The 25,536-nt window shown below is 34.5% G+C and overlaps 1 protein-coding gene across 4 annotated transcripts in view; it reads left to right on the forward strand.

Annotated features, from left to right (window-relative positions):
• LOC145249608 (profilin-4-like) overlaps positions 1-25,536 on the forward strand; it is a 151,873-nt gene that overhangs the window by 80,676 nt on the left and 45,661 nt on the right. For all 4 annotated transcript variants that reach the window (XR_013863554.1, XM_080111324.1, XM_080111323.1 and 1 more), the window contains exon 2: positions 9,056-9,184. Coding sequence is in view for 3 of the 4 variants with exons in the window: in XM_080111322.1 (XP_079967448.1) it covers positions 9,056-9,184 (129 nt within the window). In the remaining variant the exon portion in view is untranslated. The remainder of the gene's footprint in view (positions 1-9,055; positions 9,185-25,536) is intronic.

The following is a 25,536-nucleotide window of genomic DNA, read 5'->3' on the forward strand; positions in this document are numbered from 1 at the left end:
AACATTCACGTATGTGGAGACTTCAATGTTCACAACGTCGAATGGTTGACCCACTCAAACAAGACCGATGATGAGGAGAGGTTCTGTCATGATTTCTCCATTGCCTATGACCTCACTCAGATTGTTCAGGAACCTACCCGTGTGCCCGATAATGACGGCCAGTATGCGAGCCTACTAGACCTTTTTCTCACAACTTGCCCTGAACTATGTTCAGTTTCTGTTCTGTCGCCTCTTGGATCTTCCGACCACTCTGTTGTATCAATTAAGATAAAAATGAAATGTAATAAGTCCCCAGACGTACCTCTTCATCGTACAGTATATCGATACACTAAGGCTGACTGGGATAGCTTCCGTACATTTATATCTGATCTACCTCTGCATTCCATGTTTAAAAAGGATGTGTCCTCTATAGTATTAGACCTAACTGAATGGTTAATTGTAGGTATTGACCATTTTATACCCTCTAAAAAGTTTCAGCAAAAACCTAACAGCCAGCCATGGTTCTCTCCAGAATGTGCTGCTGCCATTGCGCACAGAAATCACTTTTTCCACTGCTTCAAACGTAATAGATGTATGGAAACTAAAGCCGTTTTCAGGACTGCCAGCAACCATTGTAAGAAAGTAATAAGGAACGCAAGAGAGTTGTATGCTCAATCTGTTAAGTCCAAAGTAGCTGAGCAGCGGCTTGGTTCCCACCAGTTTTGGCAAATAGCAAACAGAATCCTGAACAGAAGCGTGTGCTCCATCCCAACTATTATCAATGAACCTGAGGTAATCTCGTCAGCATCAGACAAAGCCAAACTCTTTGTCAAGAACTTTGCAGCTAATTCTACCCTTTGCGACCAAGACCGCCAACCCCCAATATTTCCTCCTGTATCAGAAAACACGCTATGTGATATACGTATATCTGTACGTGATGTTGCGAAGCTAATCAAAAACTTTGATTCGAGTAAAGCAACTGGCCCTGATGGTATTCCAATTATAGTACTCAAAAAACTTCAACCTGAATTAGCGCCCATACTTACAAAACTGTTTAAACGTTGTCTTAAGGAGAATAGTTTCCCATCTCCCTGGAAAATCTCATCAGTATGCCCTGTATTTAAGAATTCAGGTGATCGCTCATCCCCCTCTCAGTACAGGCCAATAAGTCTCCTGTGCGTCATGAGTAAGTTGCTAGAATCTGTGTTAAATACAGAAGTAATTAAACATCTCAACAAAAATAACCTTCTTAGTGACACTCAATATGGTTTCCGTTCTGCTAGATCTACAGCAGATGTCCTTACAGTTATATCGCATAGGATTAGCAAATCTCTCGATGGTGGCAATCTTTCTAGGGCAATTGCTCTTGACATATCTAAAGCCTTTGATAGGGTATGGCATAAAGGTTTACTTCATAAGATCGCTAGCTATGGTATAGCTGGAAAAGTCTTCTCAATTATTAAATCATTTCTTTCTGATAGGTTCATAAGAGTAGTAGTTGAGGGGCAAAAATCAGAAGCTCACAGTATTAATGCCGGTGTCCCTCAGGGATCCATCCTGGGCCCAACTCTTTTCCTGATCTACATTAATGATCTTCCAAATCATATCCTTACATCATTTGTATACATTTATGCTGACGACACTACCATTTATGGTACCACATCTAAGACAGTAAACGACCAAGTTCTCTCCAATTCTCTCTCCTCTGATCTTGAGCACGTAGTACAATGGGGAAAGGAGTGGCTGGTTACTTCTAATGCATCTAAAACCAAGCTTCTCTCTTTGCATCATCAACATTCTAATTCACATTTGTCATCAATTGAAATGAATGGCTCTCGTCTTCAGGAGGCCTCAAGTTTTGACAAGCTTCTGGGCTTGACCATTACTCCTGATCTTAAATGGAACACGTATATCAAATCTGTTGCCAAGGCCGTTGGAAAAATGGTGGGATCTTTCTATCGATCCAGTAGATATCTCACTGCTGATGCTATTCTCTACCTATATAAGAGCCAGGTACGTCCAAGGATGGAATACTGTTGCCACATCTGGGCAGGAGCTGCTAGAAAGGACTTGTCCTGCCTTGATAGAGTTCAAAATAGACTTCGTAGCCTCGTAGGAGATGTCCTTTTCTCCTCCTTGCAACCTCTATCTCACAGAAGAGATGTTGCGAGTTTGTCTCTGATGTATCGTTATTTTCATGGAAAGTGTTCAACTGAGCTTCAATCTATGGTCCCCCCTCGCCAAACTTTCACAAGAAACACTCGTCTAGCTGTAAACACTATCAATAATTTCCCCCACTCTTTATCTGTGCCTAAACCTAAACGTAGATTCCATGAACAAAGCTTCTTTCTTAGAACTGCACGCCTGTGGAATTGTCTTCCGTTTTCCTGCTTTCCGGCTGAATATAATATGGTTGTGTTCAAGTTTAAAGTAAATAAGTTCTTGATGAGCCGTTCCATATAAGTTATTAAATTTACCAAATTTTCATTACTAATGATTACTATATTGACCAATTTCTACTGTACACTCTTTAACCCTTATCCTTGAGTGGCCTCTGGGCCTTGATAATGTGGTGATGCCTTTGTAAAAAAAAAAAAAAAAAAAATCTATTGATAACTTATCTCTGATTAAGTCTTTATGTATCTTTCTTTCTCTCAAATTTATCCTTATCACTTCCTCCCATGTTTTGCTTGGCCTTCGCCAACCAACTGACCTTGCTACTTCTACTGTTCTATATCGACTAATCCAAGAATTGTCATCTATTTAGCAATGTGATGATGAATAATGAGTGATTGAAAATGATAAATGGAATGGACAAAATTAGATTACTTGTGGGAAGGGTAAATAGCAAGTATTTGTTGACATTGAACTTGAAGGCGACCATTTTGTAGTCTGCAGGAAAGCAGTTCTGTGATAATGCCACTCTCTCTTCTTAGGATTTGAACTAGTGATCTCGACACTAGAACATTTCAGTTAAACAAGTAAATTGAAAACATGAATAAATATATATATATATATATATATATATATATATATATATATATATATATATATATATAAATATAAATAGTTTGGATAAAAAAATACCAAAGAATGCCCATATTTTTTGTGATAATTTTACTTTAAAGTACAACTTCTACAACGTTTTTTTTCTAGGTAAGAGGTATAACAAGACCAGAAAAGACCCAAATGAGACAGTACAAGTCAAATATGCACACAAAGGTCTATAAGACCTACCACAAATACTGTTGGGCTTTGAAGTGTATGCAGTTTATCATTTGTTTCTGGATTTTTAATTTTCATCTAAAATTTGGCGAAAATAAGTCTATTTCTCAGTCTATGGAGTAGAAAAGGGCAATTTAACCCCATTTCATTCATCAGACTCACTAAAATGTTTTAAACCAATCTGACCTTTTGATTTTCCAATGTATAAAAAATTAAAAAGTATATATATAAAAAAAAGCTTGTTTGAATGCCAAATCAATAGCTTTTCTTTCTTTTAGTTGTGGAAACTCGAAATATCTATCATTAGATGGAATTGATAGTCTTATTCAATCTCAATAGACATCAGTGTTATAAATGACCTTAATCAGTGACAATTAAGTATATTGAGGCAGTCTTAATTGATCATATAGTCTAATTTGAACCAATTTTGTAGCCATTTTGAATCATTCTGACATTATTAGTATATTTCTGTTAACCTTCTTTCTTGTCTACTCAGTGTGAGTTTTTATACTTTTGAAGTGAGCTGCTCGCCGGGCAAAACGACGAACAGCTCCTTTAAAATAATTTTCATAAACATTAGTAAAAAACAAATATTCAGAAAAATTAATGAAAATAGTCAGACTTGGCTTGTTAAAAGAAGTGTAATTTTATTTACCCTTTTGTGTATCACACTCATGTGGTTTCTTTTGTGTCCGTAGAAAAGAAAGGAATCTTGACTGACTGGGTAAATGTTCTCTTTTTTGGCGTCTAGTCGAAAAGAAAAGATAAATTAAATATTTTTCTTTGGGATAGCCGTTTGAGTGAAAAATGGCGTGGAAAGGTAAGAAGAATGATTTTTTGGTTTCATTATGAGAACTGGCATAGCGCGTGTCGCGCACATGTGACAGACACAGCAGTAGCGCGTGTTAACTCCTCAAGGGTCAGCGAGCGAAAGAGGAAGAGAGAGCACTCGAATTTGGCGCCATGGTTTTTTTTGTCCTCTTTTTTAGAGCTCTCCGGAAACAGTGACAATTCAAAAGTCTCTGTCAAATTTTAGTTCCGGGGTAGATGCTACACTTTGTTAGATTTCCATTTTTTCTACAGTGGAAAATTAACAGAAACCTACACAGTTGTCATAACTTAGCAGTAATGGCTAATTCTGACATATTTCAATCTATTTTGACACTTAAAAATATTATAATTCTAACTCTTGAATTTGAAATTATTGAAGCACTGCAATTACATCAACCAATTTATTAAATAACTCTCAATAACTACACTTACTGTTATTCTTCTCAAGGCCATAAAAAGAAATATCTCCTCTGAAAAAACGTAGCAGTCATCCAAAATGCTCATCTACTACTATAGTACAGCAATCTCGATGAAGATGAGAAACACTGCATATATCACACTGCTACTGCTAAAATTCACAAGCTATGAACTAATGATGGAACGATTCTAATATTTTTTCCAATTCTGATACAATTACTGATTCCACACTAAATTCTTGATCCCCATACAATTACTGATTTCGGTTCTTTATAAATCTCTAAATATTTAACTATAAAATTTTTAAATGTTCCCGATTACCATAAAAACTTATGTTAAATGTGCATAAATTTTCTTAAGCGTAAAAAAACACTTGTGGGGTGTGATCTATAGATTTTAATTCAACTGGTATATTTCCTATAGGATGGAACGATGACGAGACTATAACAGCAGGAATAAAAATGAAGCCCTACCAGACCCAAAAGAAACACTCCCCCAGGGTTCAAACCTTGGTAGAAAAAACTGGGTGACTCTAAATAGAGCCAGAGCCAAAGAAGGAAAAACAAAAGACAATCTCCACAAGTGGGGCCTAGACACCTCATCCTTATGTCCATGTGGAGAGGTACAAACGATGCACCACCTTAGGGAAAACTGCCGATTGGGTCCTCATTGCTCAAACCAAGACTTTAAGGAGGCAAACAGCACCGCCATGCGATGGGTTAATTTCTATTGCGATAAGATATGATGAATTTAACTGGTCGTTTAAAATCAATAAATATTTAATATTTTATTATTACTACCAACAGTGGAAAGTTTTGTTTTAAACAGAAGCAAATAAAGATAATTAAAGGAATCATTTTTGGCATCGGAAAATTATTCTGATTCCAATACCCACAATTCTGATTCCGGTTAATCGTCCCAACACTAGTATGAACCCTGATCCAACAAGTGATGTTAAATGAATGATGCAACACCATCTCTACTGTCATCAGACGAGTTCAAAATGAGGTTGACCATGTCTTAATGGGAAAGCAATGACTTTGAACAGATCGAAGCTAAAAATCTAAATAATTAATTCTACATGTAGAAAATAAAGAGAAACTTTCTGGGATCAGAAGCAACAGGTTATGATCCATTGGCAAAAGACTCCTAATTCAGAAGAAAATGATGCAGATGATGTTTTTGACGACAACAATGATGGTATTGCTCACAATAAAGTTAATGATGACTTTGTTGACCCAATCGACTAATTTGCTGAAGAATATGGTTTGAAGAAGTCCAAAATTTTCAGCCATAGAAAGATGCTTGATAGCATGTTTTTTACATCTCCAATTAATAATTGAAATTGTTTCATCATGTTGTTTTGAGTTTTTCCAACAAATTCAGTTGCATGGGAAACAGAATTGATAAACCTTGGAAGAATAACTGTTTGTTAGTTGAGATATCAAAGCAACCTCCTTCAGCAAAGAATATTCCGTTACGTCACCAATGGAGATTCTCAAACTAACATTCCGAAGTATTGGCTTTGAAAGTTGGTTGAAAACCCCATTGTTTAAACAATACTGGAATTTAGCAGCTGAATATCTACCAAAGACATCAACAGTTTCATCAAAAGCAATGGAGATCAGTCAAATTTTTTTTTACAGCAATACAATACTATTTAGCAATACAATACTATTTAGCAGTGCACAATGCATCCAAGATGTTGCTTTTTTAATTGATATGCAAAACATTTCTTCAAAATGTTGTCTCGGCAAGTAAACGGTAAACGACGGGAACACTAGCACATAAAAATTAATTTTTTTTTATCAGAAAAATAATCAGTTCTTCCTTTTCTGTATGTTCTAATTCTTGCGTCGATCTATCAATCAGAGTTTAGTTTTTTTTTTAATAAACATTTTTTTGATCCCATGATTTATCGGAGAGGAACCTATGTTTTCAGTAGCGTGCATTCGTTATTCTGGATGATTGGCAGATAATCGTCCATTAGTTTTTCCTGGAATTTTGTCACGAATTGTATTTCATTAAATAGATGTGCACAGTAAAAAAATTTTTTTTGCGAAAATCCCCGTTGTGTCCACAGGGGTTCAAAAGAGGTCAAAAATGCCCCAAAATGGCCAAAAATGACACTTTTTGCCCCATAACTTTTGATCCATCCATTAGATTTTTCTGAAATTTGGCCGAAATGTGGATCCCATTGTTCTTAATATAAATCCAGTATGGGTGACCCTGGCAAAATTCTGGTTCGCATCTCCAGGGACTTTTAGTGCTAAAAAAACATGCCTTTACGGAGCTCTTCATATTACTCAAAAATTTGATATGTATATCTATATAGTGGTTTTCCACTGCTGAATTCAAATATACATGTCTTAAGTCGTGAAACTGCACCATTTGTCCATTTTCATTAGGATTTATAAATACCCCAATTGCAAAAAATGACACTTTTACCCCATAACTTTTGCCTCATCCATTAAATTTATCAGAAACTTGGCGAAAATGTGAAGGCAACGTTGGCCCTTCACACTTCTCACATTCATCATGTCTTCACTATTTTTTGTGGCGTCATCTCACATGCAGCACCAGAGAGGGATCACGCACGTGCGGCTTGTTCTGATCTTATTTAGTTGCAAACATTGCATTAACTAACTGTATGAGTTACTACATTATTCTTTAGGAGTGACTAAAAATAAAAGAATTATGTTTATCAATAAACTGATTCACTAAAAATGATAGGAAGAAATGAACAGACTTCTTTCAAGTTGTTTTATGTTTGTTTTTCATCAATACTTAATGTTAGATTGAGCTTCATATGGAAGTTATGTTTGACTAAATGCATTTCAATCTTATTTTAGAGAAGATTTATGAGAAATTTACCAAAAATATTGTTTTATGTTTCTCAAGTCAATTCAAATTCATTTTGTGCATTTTTAATGCATTTGGAAAGGTTGCATGAGTGAAACATTAAGTTTTATCAAAGTCTGTCAGTCCACTAATTCGAACTATGTAATTTATAGTGGGGTCTCGCAAACTCAATTTTTGGCAAGTTTAATGACCTCTTTTTACATTGAAAATAGTTTCGCTGCATTCCGCATAAGATTTTGTAAATTCATCTATTCCATGCCTAATTTAACCAATTCCTAAAAATAGCACTTTTTTTGCTGCTAAGTAGAAAAAACGTAACCAAGAGTTCAGACGGTAATCTGAAGAGCATATAACTTTTGCAATTTTTTCACTTTCTTTTCTTCACCATGACAATGCACCTGCTTACAATGTCATGAGCATCAGGTAGTTCATAGCTAAGAACAAAGTCGCCATTCTAGAATGGCCGTTCCCCTCAACTTATTTTTCTTTTTTTTTTGTGAGACTTTTTTCTTTTCCTCAAGCTCATTAAGGGGAGTCTGTTTTGAATGCATTTATAGCATAACGCTATGGGATTAACTCTTTGATCCCAGCAAATTATCTGGACGGCAGCTTGAATTTTGTTGGTTTGATTGCACATAGCATTTTCTCTCACCTTTTTCATTGTTGGTTTGTTTTGATGTACGTCCATTATGACAATGGTTATAAATAAAGACGGCGCAAAATCATTTGGAGTTGAACAAGTTTTGGATGAGATTTCTTTTTTCTTTTTTAATATACAATATATGTATATCACATCCCAAACCCATTCCTATATATGTTGATGGATAGTCTTCTAGTATTTTTATAATTTGCTAACTTTGCTTCTACCCAGCATTGCTCGGTATCCATAGGAGTAATACTTGGTAAGGATGGCTTCAAAATATAATAAAACTCTCGCTCCCTCTCTTTCTCTACGAAAAAAGGAGAAAGATTTGATCAGCTAAAGAAAAAAGAGAAAGATTTGATCAGCTAATTCACTAGGTGTCACTAGCAATTTGGAATCTGATGCAATATTCTCACTCTGATTCTAAACTTTTCATTTCTAAAGAAATTTTTCATTACTTTGATCTGTTGTGGTAAATGTTGCTTAGTAGCAGTAGCTACTGTATTACTATATGTAGCATTATAAATAATAACTGTAAAAAATTGCTTGAGGTTTCTTTTTCATTTCTGTTATACGTCCATGTGAGAGAGGCTTGAAAATGGCTGACTTGGCAAGTCATCAACATCCTGGCTTATCTAACAGATGAGTCTGCTTTGGATCTTGCAGCTGAGAATGCATTTCTTGGCCTCATCCTCAGTCCTTTGGTCAAGAGTCATTGTAGATCAAGGAATGAATACCAGTTCATTGCTAAGTGTTGAGCTATGCTTTAAAGGTTTCCAGTAACCTTTCACAGTCTAGAAAGATGGTATGCAAGGATTTTGAAGAAGCTTGCTGATCCATATGGGCTGTTCGATGGAGGAAATTAATTTAATGGGTTAGAATTCCCTTTGCAGAATGAAATTTTCTCTGAGCAATAAGAGTGAAGTGTTAGTAGTTAAAAAAATGTAACTGACAGGAAATGTTGCCTTCAGTATAAAACCTCAAATGTTAGACCCTTATATTTGGTCATGTTCAAAAGCCATGAGTTTACACAAATAATTTATTTTTATCAAGCAAGTCTGAGTTAACAAAATTGAATATATTTCCATTTTTTTTCAGGATGTAATCGCCATGAATTATTTAAATCTTATGTTGCAAGACACATTGATTATTACAAAACATGTACAGCAGGCGGCCATTATTGATATCGCAACTCATAAAGTCAAGGCGTGTTCGATTGGACTAAAGGTAGGTTAGTTTAACTAATTAATTAATTAATTTAATTAATTAATTCATTTATTTCAAATAGGAATAATCCTAAAAAATATATATTTTTATTTTGATAAACTTGTACAACCACAACTTGTGTGCCTGTGTGTGTTTTTCTAGTCTTTATGTGACTTGCACAAAAGACTGGAAGTGAGGAAGCAGGTAGCTACATCGGAATTATGAGAGAGTTTTAATAGTACAGGGTGAATGAAAAAAAGTGCTATCCATGAAATCATTCATAAAATTTGTTTCTACAGTTTAACAATATCTTGTACATCATGTTTCATTCATAAATATCCAACAGTTGGTGTTTTATAGCCATTTAATAATATTTGAGGACACTTTGATCATCCTCTCATCAGGAGGAGGTGTGATTCTGAATGAGTTTCACACGCTTCAGGTGTTAATTATCACAAAGAAAAATATTTCTGAACTGAACTGAAGAAATTCATCACATCTTAAATCAGGATAATGCCAAGAAAGGATTGTGTCAAAGTTAGTGACAGTTTTACATGCCATATCCAGGTATGATTATCTTTGAATAGTGATAGAATAAAGACTGTTGGATGTTCATGACTGAAATTTGGTGGACAAGTCAATTTTCTTTTTTTTTTTTTTTTTTACGTAGGAGTCACAGCTTATCAAGACCTGAAAGCCACTGAAAGATAAGGGTTAATGAGTGTACGGTAGTCACTGAGACAATAGCGTATTAATAGTTAGTGGTGGAAATGGGGAACAAATTGATTATTTAGGGAGGGGGGAGCGGCTCAACAAGAACTTGCTTACATTGAGCTTGAAAACAACCATATTGTAGTCAGTTGGAAAGTAGGTCAGCAGAACAGTGTTCCACAGGTGGGCAGTTCTAGAGAAGTATAAACTGAAAGTTATTTGTAGCAAATATGGTTCGATTGCAGAAAGGTATTTTTGTGGGGTCACCCTGTAGTTTTAAGAAGACATTCAATTCAGGTGACAATATCATAAGGAGCAAACAACGAGACTTACAATTATGTAGGTTTTAAAAGGGAGTAATTGAGTGTGTGTGTGTGTGTGTGTGTGTGTGTGTGTGTGTGTGTGTGTGTCTCACTCTCTCTCTCTCTCTCTCTCTGGAAGTATTATACTGAAATTGAATTATATATTAATACATATATTTTGCACTTTTTCATGTTTTATCATTGATGATAATGACAATCCCATCATAGATGTTTTCCAATGAAGAATCTCTACCAAAAATATATCCCATTCAGCATTAACAGAACAAGTCTTCAAGTTCTCCAAAGAAATTGGACCTGCTATACAACATAAGTACAACCAAACAAGTATATGATTTTACCAAAATAGGTACTGCGTTTTTTTTTTTAAATATGTTTTGGTTTTCCATTATAACCCCAAAATATCTTACATTAATTTTAAATATTTGATAGTCTAGTGTATCAAGATTAACAATGGATAAGTAAAGAATTTAAATTAATTCTCTGAGTTTTTTTAGTGTTGTTAACATTCCCAGTAAGGATTAACATTGCATTCAGAAATACATTGTTCCCATACAAATAACAATGCACAGGTCATTTCTGTAAAAAGATAGTAAAGACTTAGATTTTCTAATGGCTTCTTTTCTTTTAGGGGAAGTGCCCAGATGACGTTATCTGTAGTGCATCTAGCTAGTTAATGAGGAAAAATCTGTACCAACCATGCGTTGGTACAAGTGTTCCCACAAGATCTTGTGTTTGTGACATGTTTGTTAAGTCTACCTTTTATACAAAGGGAGTCTAAGCTTTTTTTTACCAAGAACATGACTCTATCCTAGAAAACAATTTCTCCCCAAAGGGGGATAACTCTGGTCCCTACCACGCACAATTGGTATATATGTCTGAACTTTCAGCTAGAAGTTTACAGTCATTTATATAGAAACTAACAGTATCTACTTGGCGTTGTCTGGGAATTTTTACTTATATTTTTGACAGACATGCAAGAAGTGGCCACATAATTTTATTAATATAGAGATTTATTATGCATAAGTTATGATCATTTTCTTTTATTTTCTAAAGTTTTGTGAAATTAAATGGCATGTTCATTAGTCCTGTGGTGGTGGTGGTGGTGGTGGTGGTGGTGGTGGTGGTGGTGGTGGTGGTGATTCTATGCATCATAATGATTGCTGATGATAATGATTCTGTATAACCTTTCTTTTCATATCTTTGATTCCAAGAGAAAAATATAAAAGGACAACTTTCATAAAAGTAAAAACATATGCCACCCCTCCCTTCTGAATAAAGATTAAAAAAATAATGGCAGAGTTGATGTCTTTTTATGTAACAATTCCAACAACAACAAAAAACGCACCAATTGTCAGCTATCCCTCCTTGTTAGTCTGGAGGAGAAGAAGCTAAAGCATAAAAGACATTGAACAGAATCAGCTGCAGCCTACATTGCTTAAATAAGAGAGAGACTCAGCAAATAATGGTTCTATCATCATCTTTATATATGTGTAGCAATAATCAACATGGATGTGTTTTCCACATGAATTTAGATGAAGTAGAAAGATTAAAAATTTCATTAAAAGCTAAAGATTAAGATGAGAGCTGCATGTACAGGAAGTTGCATCATGACAGAAAGTCGATGTTGTCAAGAAGCCAGACAGATCCTGTCTTTTGTGTGTTTGACCTAGAAGCAAATAGAGGTCTTTTTAAACTTCATTTACCACCCATGTGGGGGATGACCGGGTCAAGGTTAGTTCATTCATTTGTTTATTTTAGTTTTTTCCATCGTTAATTTTTAGGTAGTTTAGTAAGAATTTATTTTTATGTCTGCATTTAGATATAAGTTCTGATTTTTTGTTCAGTATATTTATTTCTGCTGGAGATGTGATTATCATTATGTTACTCTTCTAAATAGTGTATACAGTGTCTTAAGTTGCTGTTATAAACTGATGCTATTTTCTTAATATTCTATGTAATTGTTAGTGTGTTTTGGTATGAATTTATTTTTTAAAATGAACTTATTGTAAAAATAAAAAAAATAAAAAACAAGAAAAAAAATAATAATTAAAGCAACAAGAAAATAATATACCGCCCAGAGCAAATAATGGAGTTGTTAGTAATTTGTTTATTGCTTCACTCATGATAGCTATGAGGAAAAGTATGACAATAGTGGTTAACAACAAAGGAAAAGAAAGATAGAGAAACCTGTTTCTAGATCGTTACAGCAACCATCCTTACAGCTAGACATTGCTATCAATTGAGCTATCTACCTACAAAATATTAACGGGACTCCAACTGTTTTTTGTTAACAAGATGACGATGGGATAATTTGATTGGTCCAAAATAATTGCCCTTGAACGGTTATAAGTACCATGATGCTCTGTTAATTAATTCAACATTAAACTGTAGATTTGATTAGAATAAGCTTTTGCTTATACAGATATACGATATTGATGTATAGATTCGTGATTATAATTTCACAATATTTTGAAATGATCTAATCTTCGACTTTATTCGGGTACAGTCTTGTTGAATTTGGAAATCCGTGCAGAATTTTTACTGGAACCTTTTATTTAATCCACAGGATAGACTGCTCTTGTTCCATCAGCCATGAATGACCGGGTAGACGTCTGAAGTAATTCTTAATTATAGCTTAAATATTACCTTTATTGAGGATTAAACCTTCAACATCCAGAAAACTGTCACTTAGAACTGATTATTACTTAGCACATTTATTCATTGCGTTTCATGTAGACAATTCAATCTTCATTTAAAACATTTAGGAATATAAAAAACTAAGTAATATCAAGTTAGTGCAAAAGTTTTGCCAATTTTGAAGTTTCATCTTGAAAATAAAAAACTGTTGTTGAAAATCTTTATAACAATAACGACCTTTGCTTTCAATAAATTGATTTCATCTGTCATGAGCTTATAAATGTTTCACTTATAAAATTGTTTAGGATCTGATATGAAATATGAAATATGAATCTAACTCCTGTTTAATATCCTCTCATGATGTTAACCTAAGGCCATCTAAATGGTTTTGTAATCCTTGAAATAAATGAAAAGTCTGGAAAAGCTTCGTCAAGAGAATATGCAGGCTGTAACAAGATTTCCTAACAAAATTCTCCTAGGAGATCTTTGGTCAATAGTGCTGTGTGAGGACGAATATTTTCATGATGGAAGATGACTCCCTTTCTGTTGATTAAGGAAGGTCATTTTCGGGTCAACATTTTGCAGAAAATATGAATGGTGCTGTAATAATCTGAAAGAAAACAACGTTATAAATTAATCATGGTGATATGTTTGAGTAATAATAATATGTATAAAATAAATTACTGTTGGGGACGCACCCCTACTACTTGGAATAATGAACTATTCCATGACGTCACTTCTGTCCAATGAGACCCATTTTACCGAAGGAGTTAGAGCCAGACACACGGAAAGTATAGTCGTCACCACTAGTCCAACAGTGAGCAAAGATATTGCTCAATTACCTCTTTTATGTATTTTTGTTAATACATATTTATTTAATTATTCAACAACTAACACCACAACAATTACCATGGTTTCAAACTTCTTCAAAGTAGCAAAAACTTTTACATAAATCTGATAATATTCCTTTTTAGCCAATCGTTCAATAGAATCGAATTTAATCCATGAGATTCCACTTTAATTTTAAAAGTTAATCTTTGCATATACTTTAAAGTAAAATAAAACTGAATAAATTTACTAGACTGTGAAAGAGTTTGTGCACCATGTGAAAATAATGTTTTCTTATGAAAGAATTTATTTAAATACGACAACTAGTCTTCAGAACAAAAAATATCATTATTGATGACCTTTTGTCAAGTTTTCAGTACCAATCATTTGATTTGGAATCAAAAAGGTTTTGACATTCTTCTTCAATTCCATCAAAAAATACGAATCCACGACTTTTCATGCAAAACCCAACAAGAAGACTGAAGAATGGATGGTGTGGTAGTTCTACCATATATGCTCTATAGTCCAGATGTTGTTCCATCTAATTGTGATTATTCTGATAAATGAATAAATACATAAGCATATATATATATATATATATATATATATATATATATATATATATATATATATATATATATCAATGAAAACAAAGCGATGTAGTGTTTACCTAATATACCTTGATAGAGTTCAAAATAGACTTCGTAGCCTCGTAGGAAATGTCCTTTTCTCTTCCTTGCAACCTCTATCCCACAGAAGAGATGTTGCGAGTTTGTCTCTGATGTATCGTTATTTTCATGGAAAGTGTTCGACTGAGCTTCAATCTATGGTCCCCCCTCGCCAAACTTTCACAAGAAACACTCGTCTAGCTGTAAACACTATCAATAATTCCCCCCACTCTTTATCTGTGCCTAAACCTAAACGTAGATTCCATGAACAAAGCTTCTTTCTTAGAACTGCACGCATGTGGAATTGTCTTCCGTTTTCCTGCTTTCCGGCTGACTACAATATGGTTGTCTTCAAGTCTAACGTAAATAAGTTCTTGATGAGCCATTCCATATAAGTTATCAAATGTACCAAATTTTCATTACTAATGATTACTATATTGTCCAATTTCTACTGTACACTCTTTAACCCTTATCCTTGAGTGGCCTCTTGGCCTTGATAATGTGGTGATGCCTATGTAAAAAAAAAAATATATATATATATACGCAATGGTAAACTTCAAACTAATATAAATAACAGTATTTATATATAGAAAATGTAATCCCAACCGAATTAAAAAAGCTCAATTGAATATATATATATATATATATATATATATATATATATATATATATATATATATATATATATATAATATAATCATGTTGGTCAGTACTAGATGGGTGACCATTGGGAAATACCAGGCATTTGATACTGGATGATGACGTTCCTTTTCTGCAAAAATCTAAAAAAATAAAAAATAAATTTAAAAAATAACGTTGAAATCATCTCTCATGATTGGGATATATATGTAACTGAGGCTGCTTGTGACTTTAATATTCTGTAAAATTTTCTTCTGAAATAGGAAACTTTCTCAACCTAATCAGAGTGAATACCACACCAACATAAAATGGTGGTCTTTATTTTGAAGAATAGTTGTTTGTTTTACTAAATTCTTGCACAATAAATCAAACCAAATCAAGTTTATTTGGAAAAAGTCCAGCAAGCCAAGTAAAGAGACAGAATATATTTTCATTTACATATAATCTGAATGTTTGAATCTGAATGTTTGTCCAAGGCTGGATTAAACTTTGATATGGTAGTTATCGCCGTGGAACAGAAACATGAACAGCGAATGCTGCCTTGTTTCTATTATGAAAATTTTAAAAGAGTGCACAAACTTTTTTTTATCAACCTCGAAAACAAAATAATTTTGTTTCCCAAAAGAATCTTTTTTCACAAGCCAAGCAATTAATCAAGTCGTTTTACAATTACATTGGAAACAACAAAACGAAGAGAGATTCTAAAATAATATATAAAAGCCAAGGATTTCTTGTCAGGACAACCGAGACATGAGGTTAATCTCTGATGACATGGTTCTCTACAAACAACAAGGAAAACATGTTTAATAAGAGTAAAAGGACACAAAGATGGTGATTCTAATCTTACAGGCTTCGACATGAATTGACTTTGCATAAGTTTACAAAAACAAAAAAAAAACATTGAAACAAAATGAACAACAGATACAAAAGTAAAATTGAACAAAGCAAGAGGAGGGACAATCAACATGGACAGAAACTAAATTCTTTTATTCTTTCTTTTGTTTGCTTTCTTTGGTTTGCTTTCTTTGGTTGTATGATTTTAAGAAAATTGTGCTATTGGGGTTGGGGTTTTTTTTCTTCTTTTTTTAAAAATTTCTGATGGGTATCACCGCTTATAAGAATTATTGTTTTTTTTTTATTACTGTTCTTCAATGTAAACAAAAATAAACTAAAACCTTACTTATCTCCATATATAATAAAATAACTGCATAAATTCCCCTCTGGACTAAAGTATCATAGGTTTGCAACAACAGATGCCACATTACAAATTCAATACATCTAGATTAATAGCCGCTATGTTACGAGGGGTGTGCAATAAGTAATGCGCCTGACCCACTCCCCATAGCAGTAGAGCAACGAAACTTGGCACAGTTATTAGTCTTTCTCTACATAGGAACCATCCAGAGTTATGCATTTCTCCCATCGTTTGATGCAGCTCTGGAGACCGTTTTTGTAGAACACCCCAGGTTGGTCCTCCAACCACAACGTGACTTCAGAAATCAAGGCTGCATCATCTGGGAAACGCTTTCCTTTCAAAAACAACTTCATGGCTGGGAAGAGGTGAAAGTCAGAGGGTGCAAGGTCAGGAGAGTAGGGAGGATGGGGAAGGATTTCATAACCACATGCCCGTGCTTCTGATTTGGTGACATGCGAGTTGTGGACCGGAGCATTGTCCTGCAGGAGGAGGGTACCTTTGCTGATCTTGCCCCGCCTCTTGATTTTGATAGTTTCCCTTAATTTCCTCAAAAGTGAAACATAATAGGCTCCTGTAATTGTGGTACCCTTTGCCAGGAAATCTGTCATCACTACTCCATCCTGGTCCCAGAAGACTGTGAGACTTGACAGCAGAGGGCTGCACCCTTGCCTTCTTTGGACATGGTGAGTCCAAGTACTTCCACTGCATTGACTGAGCTTTAGTCTCTGGATCATAGTGATGGACCCAGGTTTCATCCTGGGTAAACAGTCTTTTGAAAAACTTTGACTCGTCTTCTTGGCACATCTTCAAATTCATCCTCGAGCACTCGATGCGTTTTCGCTTCTGGAATGGTGTGAGCAACCTGGGAATCCATCTGGCAGACACCTTATGCATATGTAAATGGTCATGAATGATAGTTTCCACAGACCTTGTACTAATATCGACAAGTTGGGCTATTTGGCGAATAGTAATGCGCCGATCTTCCAAAATGACAGCCTCAACTTGACAGACAGATGCCTCATCAATGGCAGAAGTGGGGCGACCAGGTCTGGGAGCTGTTTCCACAGACTTCCAGCCATGTTTGAAATCATGATGCCAGCGTTTTATAAGGTCACATGATGGGGCATTATCGCCATAAGTTTCTTTCATTTCATCAAAAGTTTCCCGTGGTGTGCGTCCTTTTAAATACAAAAACCGGATCACTGCTCAACATTCAACAGGCTCCATTTTACACCTGACTCAGTTCAAACACCTGTAAAACAGAAACCACAATTAGTTCAGAGCTGTAATTTGCCACATAACCCGTAGACATGCAAAATTTCAGCTAGATCAGACAACTGGAAGTGGGTCAGGGGCATTACTTATTGCACGCCTCTCGTATGTAGCAGACCATTTTAGACACATTCAGTCATGATAATAAAATGCTACATGTTATCCAGCAAGGAACACCATCACAATCGCAACATGATTAGAAGAAGGAGTCCAGATTTTCTCTCTAAATATTTAGTCCTACCACTGCTACCAGTTGTCACCGGAACGAATTCTACACGTTCCATAGATTCTGTGATTACACTGAATGTAACTGGCTATTACATATATAGACCTAACATAATCTTTCTGATTTCCGATTCAAAAATAATAATGACTCCCTCGCCAAGGTCCATCCATTCTGATTGGCTGAACTCCAAAAATTCTCATATTCAGGAATCCAATGCTTCATTTCATAAACGAACGCTTACTAACATTAAAATATAAGATCACTAAGAGACATATTAAGACGTCTTCATCAATACAACAAATAAATTGACCAGCCCTTATGATCGACCATTAAGCACACTACATGTACATTGGTGATGTGTCAAACCGATGCATTACATACATTTTTACATATTGAAGTCTTTAGCTCCCAAATATTAGCGTCTTTTACATTAAGATTTCTCCAGAAAAAAAACAAAAAAACAAAAATAAAACAAATTAAAAATATACAGAAGTTTATTTGTAACTTATTTTATCTTTTCCATGCGATTTTACGACATTTACAGGTAAAAAATATGGAAGTTTATTGAACGAAATAAAACAAAATTATTTTAAACACCTATTTTATTTTCTCAACATATTTCTTTTAATAAAATTCCATATATTTTTTTTAAAAAATCGTCATAAAAACATCCGATTATTTGGAAGTTAAACTCTTCAATATATAAATATATATGAAATGAGTTGGTTTAAAACATCACACATTTACACAAGCAAACAAAATATAACTGTAATGACTAAATTGAAGAGGTTAACTCCCAAATGTTTGCGATTTTGTTGTTATACTTAAAAATAAAATACAGTAGTTTATTAATACACAAACTAAAACAAACTTATTTTTTGCCAATAATTTTATTTCCACACCATATCTTTCTTTTAATTAAATTTCCTGAACTAAACTGAAGAGGTTAGCTCCCAAATATTTGCGTTTTTTTATTACTATTATTATTATTATTATTATTATTATTATTATTATGCTGAAACAAAAAATATGGAAGTTTATTGAACGAAATAAAACAAGCTTATTTTTTGTCAACTATTTTATTTGCTCAACATATTTTTTTGATAAAATTCCATAATTTATTTTCAGATCAAATCATAATAAAAAACACGCAAGTATTTGGAAGCTAAGCTCTTCAATATATAAATATATATGAAGTGCGTCGGTTTAAAACATCAACAATCTACATAGGCACACAAAATATAAATATAATGACGTGTAAAATGCATAAATGTTTATACATTTATGCACATACTATTTGTTTTTCCAATTTTGCTTTTTTATTTGTGAAAATCTGGCTATACTTATCAATTTGACCTTTTCTTTTGGCCTTTTTTCTGAAAGTTTTAGCTTCAAACGTTTAGTAGAGTATGACAACCCAATTAGAGTCAGCTGTTGGACACGATTACCCTTTCAGAATCTTTAAAGCACACATAACTTTCAGATTGTAAAATAATTAAAAAAAAAACAAAAGAATTAGTGGACCTAAACAATGCTGCCCCTATCATTTACTTTTTTATTTTTCATTTATTCGTAAATTTTACAGGCGATCATCAGTGCTTACTGGCTTAAATTTGGAATTATAACGTTCTACTATAGTGAACACCCACTCTTTGGCCACTCCTGTTGTGCTGCCAGTAGCATTTAGATTTTTCCTTTTCAATTTTTCGCATTTTTCTATGGTGCTTACCATAGATGATATGCTTAGCTTTTATATTACCAAAATACCTTGATCATATACCATTTTTTCCAACAGAAAAGGGAAACATTTAAAGGCTAGAAGTAGCATTAACAATTGACGTGGAAAAAAAGTGTCTGTTCCAGTTATTAGAACGTTATCATTACAAATTGCTCCCTGACTATTACAGTCATTAAAAATACTACCTTAAATTTCTTTTTTAATCTGAAAATTAAGCCTGTCCTCGATGATAATCTCCAGAAAAAATTACTACAAAGTTAAAAGGAAATATTTTAAGCCTGTTAGAATCATTGTTCAGGCCTGCAACAGTGTTTTTTGGTTATTTCTTTTCCTCATGACACAATGTTGACACGTTAGGTGAAAAGACAGAATAATCACAGCACATAATCAAATTCCCATGTTAAGAATGGGTTTATAGATGCTAACGTTGTTACTTCGGCATGGTTCATTTATTTTGCCCACAGGCACGAGTGTCCACTATTTTACTGAGCTGACAGTGGCTCCCACTAACAATCGGAGCTGGATTGTTTTTTTTTTTTGTTTTATTTCACAGGTGGTATCAACATTTTAATCCACATTTGTCATCAATTGAAATGAATGGCTCTCGTCTTCAGGAGGCCTCAAGTTTTGACAAGCTTCTGGGCTTGACCATTACTCCTGATCTTAAATGGAACACGTATATCAAATCTGTTGCCAAGGCCGCTGGAAAAATGGTGGGATCTTTCTATCGATCCAGTAGATATCTCACTGCTGATGCTATTCTCTATCTATATAAGAGCCAGGTACGTCCAAGGATGGAATACTGTTGCCACATCTGGGCAGGAGCTGCTAGAAAGGACTTGTCCTGCCTTGATAGAGTTCAAAATAGACTTCGTAGCCTCGTAGGAGATGTCCTTTTCTCCTCCTTACAACCTCTATCTCACAGAAGAGATGTTGCGAGTTTGTCTCTGATGTATCGTTATTTTCATGGAAAGTGTTCAACTGAGCTTCAATCTATGGTCCCCCCTCGCCAAACTTTCACAAGAAACACTCGTCTAGCTGTAAACACTATCAATAATTTCCCCCACTCTTTATCTGTGCCTAAACCTAAACATAGATTCCATGAACAAAGCTTCTTTCTTAGAACTGCACGCCTGTGGAATTGTCTTCCGTTTTCCTGCTTTCCGGCTGACTACAATATGGTTGTGTTCAAGTCTAAGGTAAATAAGTTCTTGATGAGCCGTTCCATATAAGTTATTAAATTTACCAAATTTTCATTACTAATGATTACTATATTGACCAACTTCTACTGTACACTCTTTAACCCTTATCTTTGAGTGGCCTCTGGGCCTTGATAATGTGGTGATGCCTTTGTAAAAAAAAAAAAAAAAAAAAAGAGCATACTTTCATGGGGCAATGCCTGTACACGGGTTCTGCTAGTAAAATATAACCGGATTTATTTGTGCTTAAAAGTAATACACCAAAATATACGTACATATCAAAGGTCCTAATTACATGGACATTTAAAAAGACATATTTATCAAGATGTGTAGGAGCACGTTGACAGAATTGAGCGGTTTGAAAAAAATCAACTATCTATCACAAAACTAATCTAAACAAAATAGGAACATTGGAAAGTGATGTCGTTTCTTCTTGTTAAACATGAGAATATTCCCCTGAATTAAAAAGAAATTCTTCAACACTAAAAATATGAAACTCAAGAATCTTAGAATCTAAAATAAAATAAAATGTAATTCATTAATCATCAGCAATATAATAAAACAGAAAAAAATTAATAAAAACGGACACGTGAATGTATTTATAAAACAATAGGTGCACAGGGATGATCACCCTATTAAATGGTTTTGTGTAATAAGTGTCTTTGGAATAGTGCCAAGTACCATATTTTAATATTGTACATATGATTAAGACACTTGGAAACAAACGCTTATTTAGTAAGAAAAACATTGAACACATGTCTTGACAAGCTTCTGAGACTGACCTTCACTCCTAATTTGAAATGAGACACATACATCAAATCTGTTGCCAAGATCGCTGGAAAAATGGTTCAATCACTCTACTGTTCCAGTAGGTATCTTATTGCTGATGCAATCCTCAATCTTATTATGTATAAGAGCCAGGTATTCCCTAAGAAGGGGTACTGTTGCCATATCTGACCAGGAGTTGCTTGGTGTGCCCTATCCAGCCTTGATAGGGTTCAAAACCGGCTCTAAAACCTAGTAAGTGATGCCCTTTTCTCTTCCCTGCAACATCTTTCCCACAGAAGAGACGTTGCGAACCTGTCTCTGCTCTATCGTTATTTTCATGGCAAGTGCTTGACTGAACTCCAATCTATCATTCCCTCTTGCCAAACTTTCACAAAAATACTCAACTAACTACAACACTATGTACAATTTCTCCCACTCTCTAACTGTGCCTAAATCTAAACACAGATCCATGAACAAAGTTTCTTTCCCAGAACTGCCTGCATGTGGAACACTGTTCCACTGGCTTGCTTTCTGGTTGAACTTCATTTACACCATTAACGATTACTACACTACCACCTTACATTCATTAACCCTTATCCCCAAGCGGCCTTTGGGCCTTGATAAGTGGTGACTCCCAAGTAAAAAGCACACAGTCAGCACTGTTTAGGTACATATGATAGCTAAAAGAATCATGCTACAAAGCACTAAAAATTACATGGAATACTGTGAAAATAGCAACAGCTTATAACAATAACTTAAAATACTGTATACTCTGTTTAGAAGAGAAAATAGTGATAATTACATTACTAGCACAAATAAATCTACTAAACGAAAAATCAGAATTTATATCTAAATGCTGACATGAAAATAAATTTCTACTAAGCTACCTAAGACTGAGGGGTAATGCCCATTGTTTGAACTAGAAAAAAATACAAAAAAATTGAAGAAAAAAAAAAGAATAATTGTCTGTATTTTTTTTTTTTTTTGAGATGAGGTGTTTACATTGATTGAGATTGTCGGACTGACTTCCTCATCTTGGTTGTTATCATCACAACGTTTTGATCGTTTTACTCTGCGGCCTTCATCAGGTGTTTTGTATCGAACTGGGGAACCGGTTGTTAGGAGTCTTGAACCCAACCCTTTATTATTATTACGGGGGTACCGTGTTCGGACTCCAGCTAGGCTCTGGGACATAGTTGTTTATTCTCTGTTTTGAATGTTACTTTTTCACTGCCTTCGTTCAGGATTGAACTCAGCAACTTTGGGTAACTGTAAACTTTGATACAACGTCTAGGACCACTTGGCCATACATCACCAATCCTGAACGAAGGCAGTGAAAAAGTAACATTCAAAACAGAGAATCAGCAACTATGTCCCAGAGCCTAGCTGGAGTCCGAACATGGTACCCCCATAATAATAATAAAGGGTTGGGTTCGAGACTCCTAACAAACGGTTCCCCAGTTCGATACAAAACACCTGATGAAGGCTGGAGAGCAAAACGGCCGAAACGTTGTGACGATAACAACCAAGATGAGGAAGTCAGTCCGACAATCTCAATCAATCAAAAAAAAAATAAGTCAAGAACAGATTTGTTTTTTTTTATATTTAAAACCTGGCAAAATAAAATGTTTTAATGAGTGCTGAGAAATCTCGTATGATTCAACTTTCTGAAATTCAGAAGTTCTAGAATTTTTTAATTTAAAAATGTCCAGAAATTTTATAATTAGAAAATCTGTGATGAAACAGAATATTACTTCTTGTTCAAATGAATAAATCAATAATTGAAATCGAATAGGCAAACTTTTTTTTATATCACATGATAAAATAAGATTGCCTTTAAACAATAAACATGGTGCTCAATAAAAATTAGCTGGATCTCAATGGTCGTTTATTGCTATTTTGCATCAAGCGACTGCAAACAATTTTCACTTTTTATATAATATATTGAATCAATTACTTCTAGTATAGTAATTCATTGCTGATAACTATTTTTTTTTAATAAATGTTTTATTTTTGTAAAAAAAAACGTTAGATCAATACTTATTCGATTTAACCTATAAATGAACAAAATGTAACATTCACACCTTTTTGAAGTTTTATTAATGATGTTCAACATATTTGATTACCCAGAAAATGCTAGGTAGTGTTCCTATTTACTTGCCTCCCCACGAGGATGGAGTTGGACACCAAGGTCGGTTTTTAATGTAGGGGAAGGAACAAAAATTAAAATTGTTTCAGTCGTGAAGAATTTCTCCTTCACTAACCAAGAACAAAAAACCGAAGTGTAGCAATTGGAATAGATACTACACTTTGATCTGGGCCGAAAGAGTGTAAAGGTGCCAATCAACCATACAACTAAGAAAGTAAACACAAGGCAAAGAGTTAACAGTAATAGCAAAAAAGAATTACAAATAAAGATGATCGTTTAAAGAAGATGTGTACCATGTTTTATTGTTTACCCCAAAAAAGTAAAATGAATGGCGAAGGAGATCAGGATCAGCCGAAGCGAAAATGGGCGTTTCATGGTGTTGAAATTATTGTGTACTTAAGGTGATGTGCCTCAGGTTGATTTGAATGATATAGATGGGGTCTGATGCTGGAACTGGTAGCTGGACGTCAGTGGGAACTCGGACAGATTACTGGAGTTAGTGGGCACTGGAGCAGGTAACTGGACATTAGTGGGCGCTGGTGCGGATAGCTTGACGTCGATGGACACTGGAACAGGTAGCTTGACTTGTGAGTAGCTGAAGGCTTCAGGGGTAAACTGGAATCGCTACAGAAGCAAGCTGAAGTCACTGCTGGAGTTATTGGAAGCTACAGGAGTGAACTAGAAGTGAAGTACCAAAAATGAACTGGAGTTGTTGAAGTGAGCTAGAGGTGCTGGTTGCTGCAGAAGTGAGTTGAAGGCACTAGAAGTGAGCCATAGTTGAAGCAGGTTCAGGAACTGGTGGGCAGACTATGAGGAGGAGTCCCTAACAGGCAGCAGTAGAGAGTGGAGTGTGCATTGCATTCTAGTAATTTGTAAATTACATAATTAGTTTGTTAAACAGTCCTAAAAAGGGGTGTTTGGGTACTGCTACTGCTGCTCCTGATCCCCATGGCGACTGGGTCGTCTGACTTGATGTGTATCAAGTCGGCCAAACTGGAGATTTTTCTGTGAAAGCCACTAGCTTTGTGGAGAGCCATTCATGCTACAAGCTCCATGGCCAGTGATGATGTTACTAAACAATGAATAGCAATAATTCATTTCACACCATATTACTTACAGTTAAAAGTGTGTCCGATGTTTATTAACTGTATTTATTTTAATTTAGGTTCGAAATAATAGTCCTTTGTTTTTTTTTTAGTCCGTGAAAGATGAAGTTTTTGTGTTTTCTCTGTTGTTTGAAAACGGGCATTGTAATTTTTAGCGCACATGGTTGTGACGTGTTTTGAGGAGTGTCAGTTTTTTTTGCTGATTGGGATTTGAGTTTATTGACATTATTGGAGTGGTGATTTGAGACCGCAACAGTAGATCAACTAGTTGTTAATTAGTTTAGTTTAGAATTAGAGTAAAAATGTAACATTCAAGATTGCGATTTTTTTTTTTCATATATAAAGTCACACTTTTCAATCATTTATGGAATTCTTTAGCAGATAATTAACTTTTATTTGTAAACTTACACATCACATCTCTTCTGTCTGTAAAATATGTATATTTAATATTCTATTTTATCAAGATTTACAATGCATGGGTATAGACTTTTAATTACTTTTCTGAGTATATTGCTAAAATTCACTATGTAATACATTGGCAATATAACATTTTTCAGAAAATAAAAAGATAAAATGAAATTTCATCTACTATAGTCTGACATTAAAATGAGACAAGCAATTCCTATGACCGCCATCTTAAAAAAACGGAACATAACTCTGTATCTGTCTATACAGAGTTGTTTTGATTGAAACACAAGAATAATATTTGGCAGTGAGTATCATACAAAAATACATTGTTTCTATACAATAAAAATGCACAAGTTATTCATGTTAATAGGTAACGTGAATTATTGAATTGCTTTGTGTTTTTTTTTTACTTTTAGAAGTCAATTTTGCCTGTCTGATGAATAAATGAAGAAGAAACTAGTCTTAATTCTCAACTCCATGTTGGTACAAGAGTTCCCAGAAAATAT

Source organism: Euprymna scolopes, chromosome 28 (assembly GCF_053919585.1).
Source record: "Euprymna scolopes isolate OS-2025 chromosome 28, ASM5391958v1, whole genome shotgun sequence".
Taxonomy (NCBI): domain Eukaryota; kingdom Metazoa; phylum Mollusca; class Cephalopoda; order Sepiida; family Sepiolidae; genus Euprymna; species Euprymna scolopes.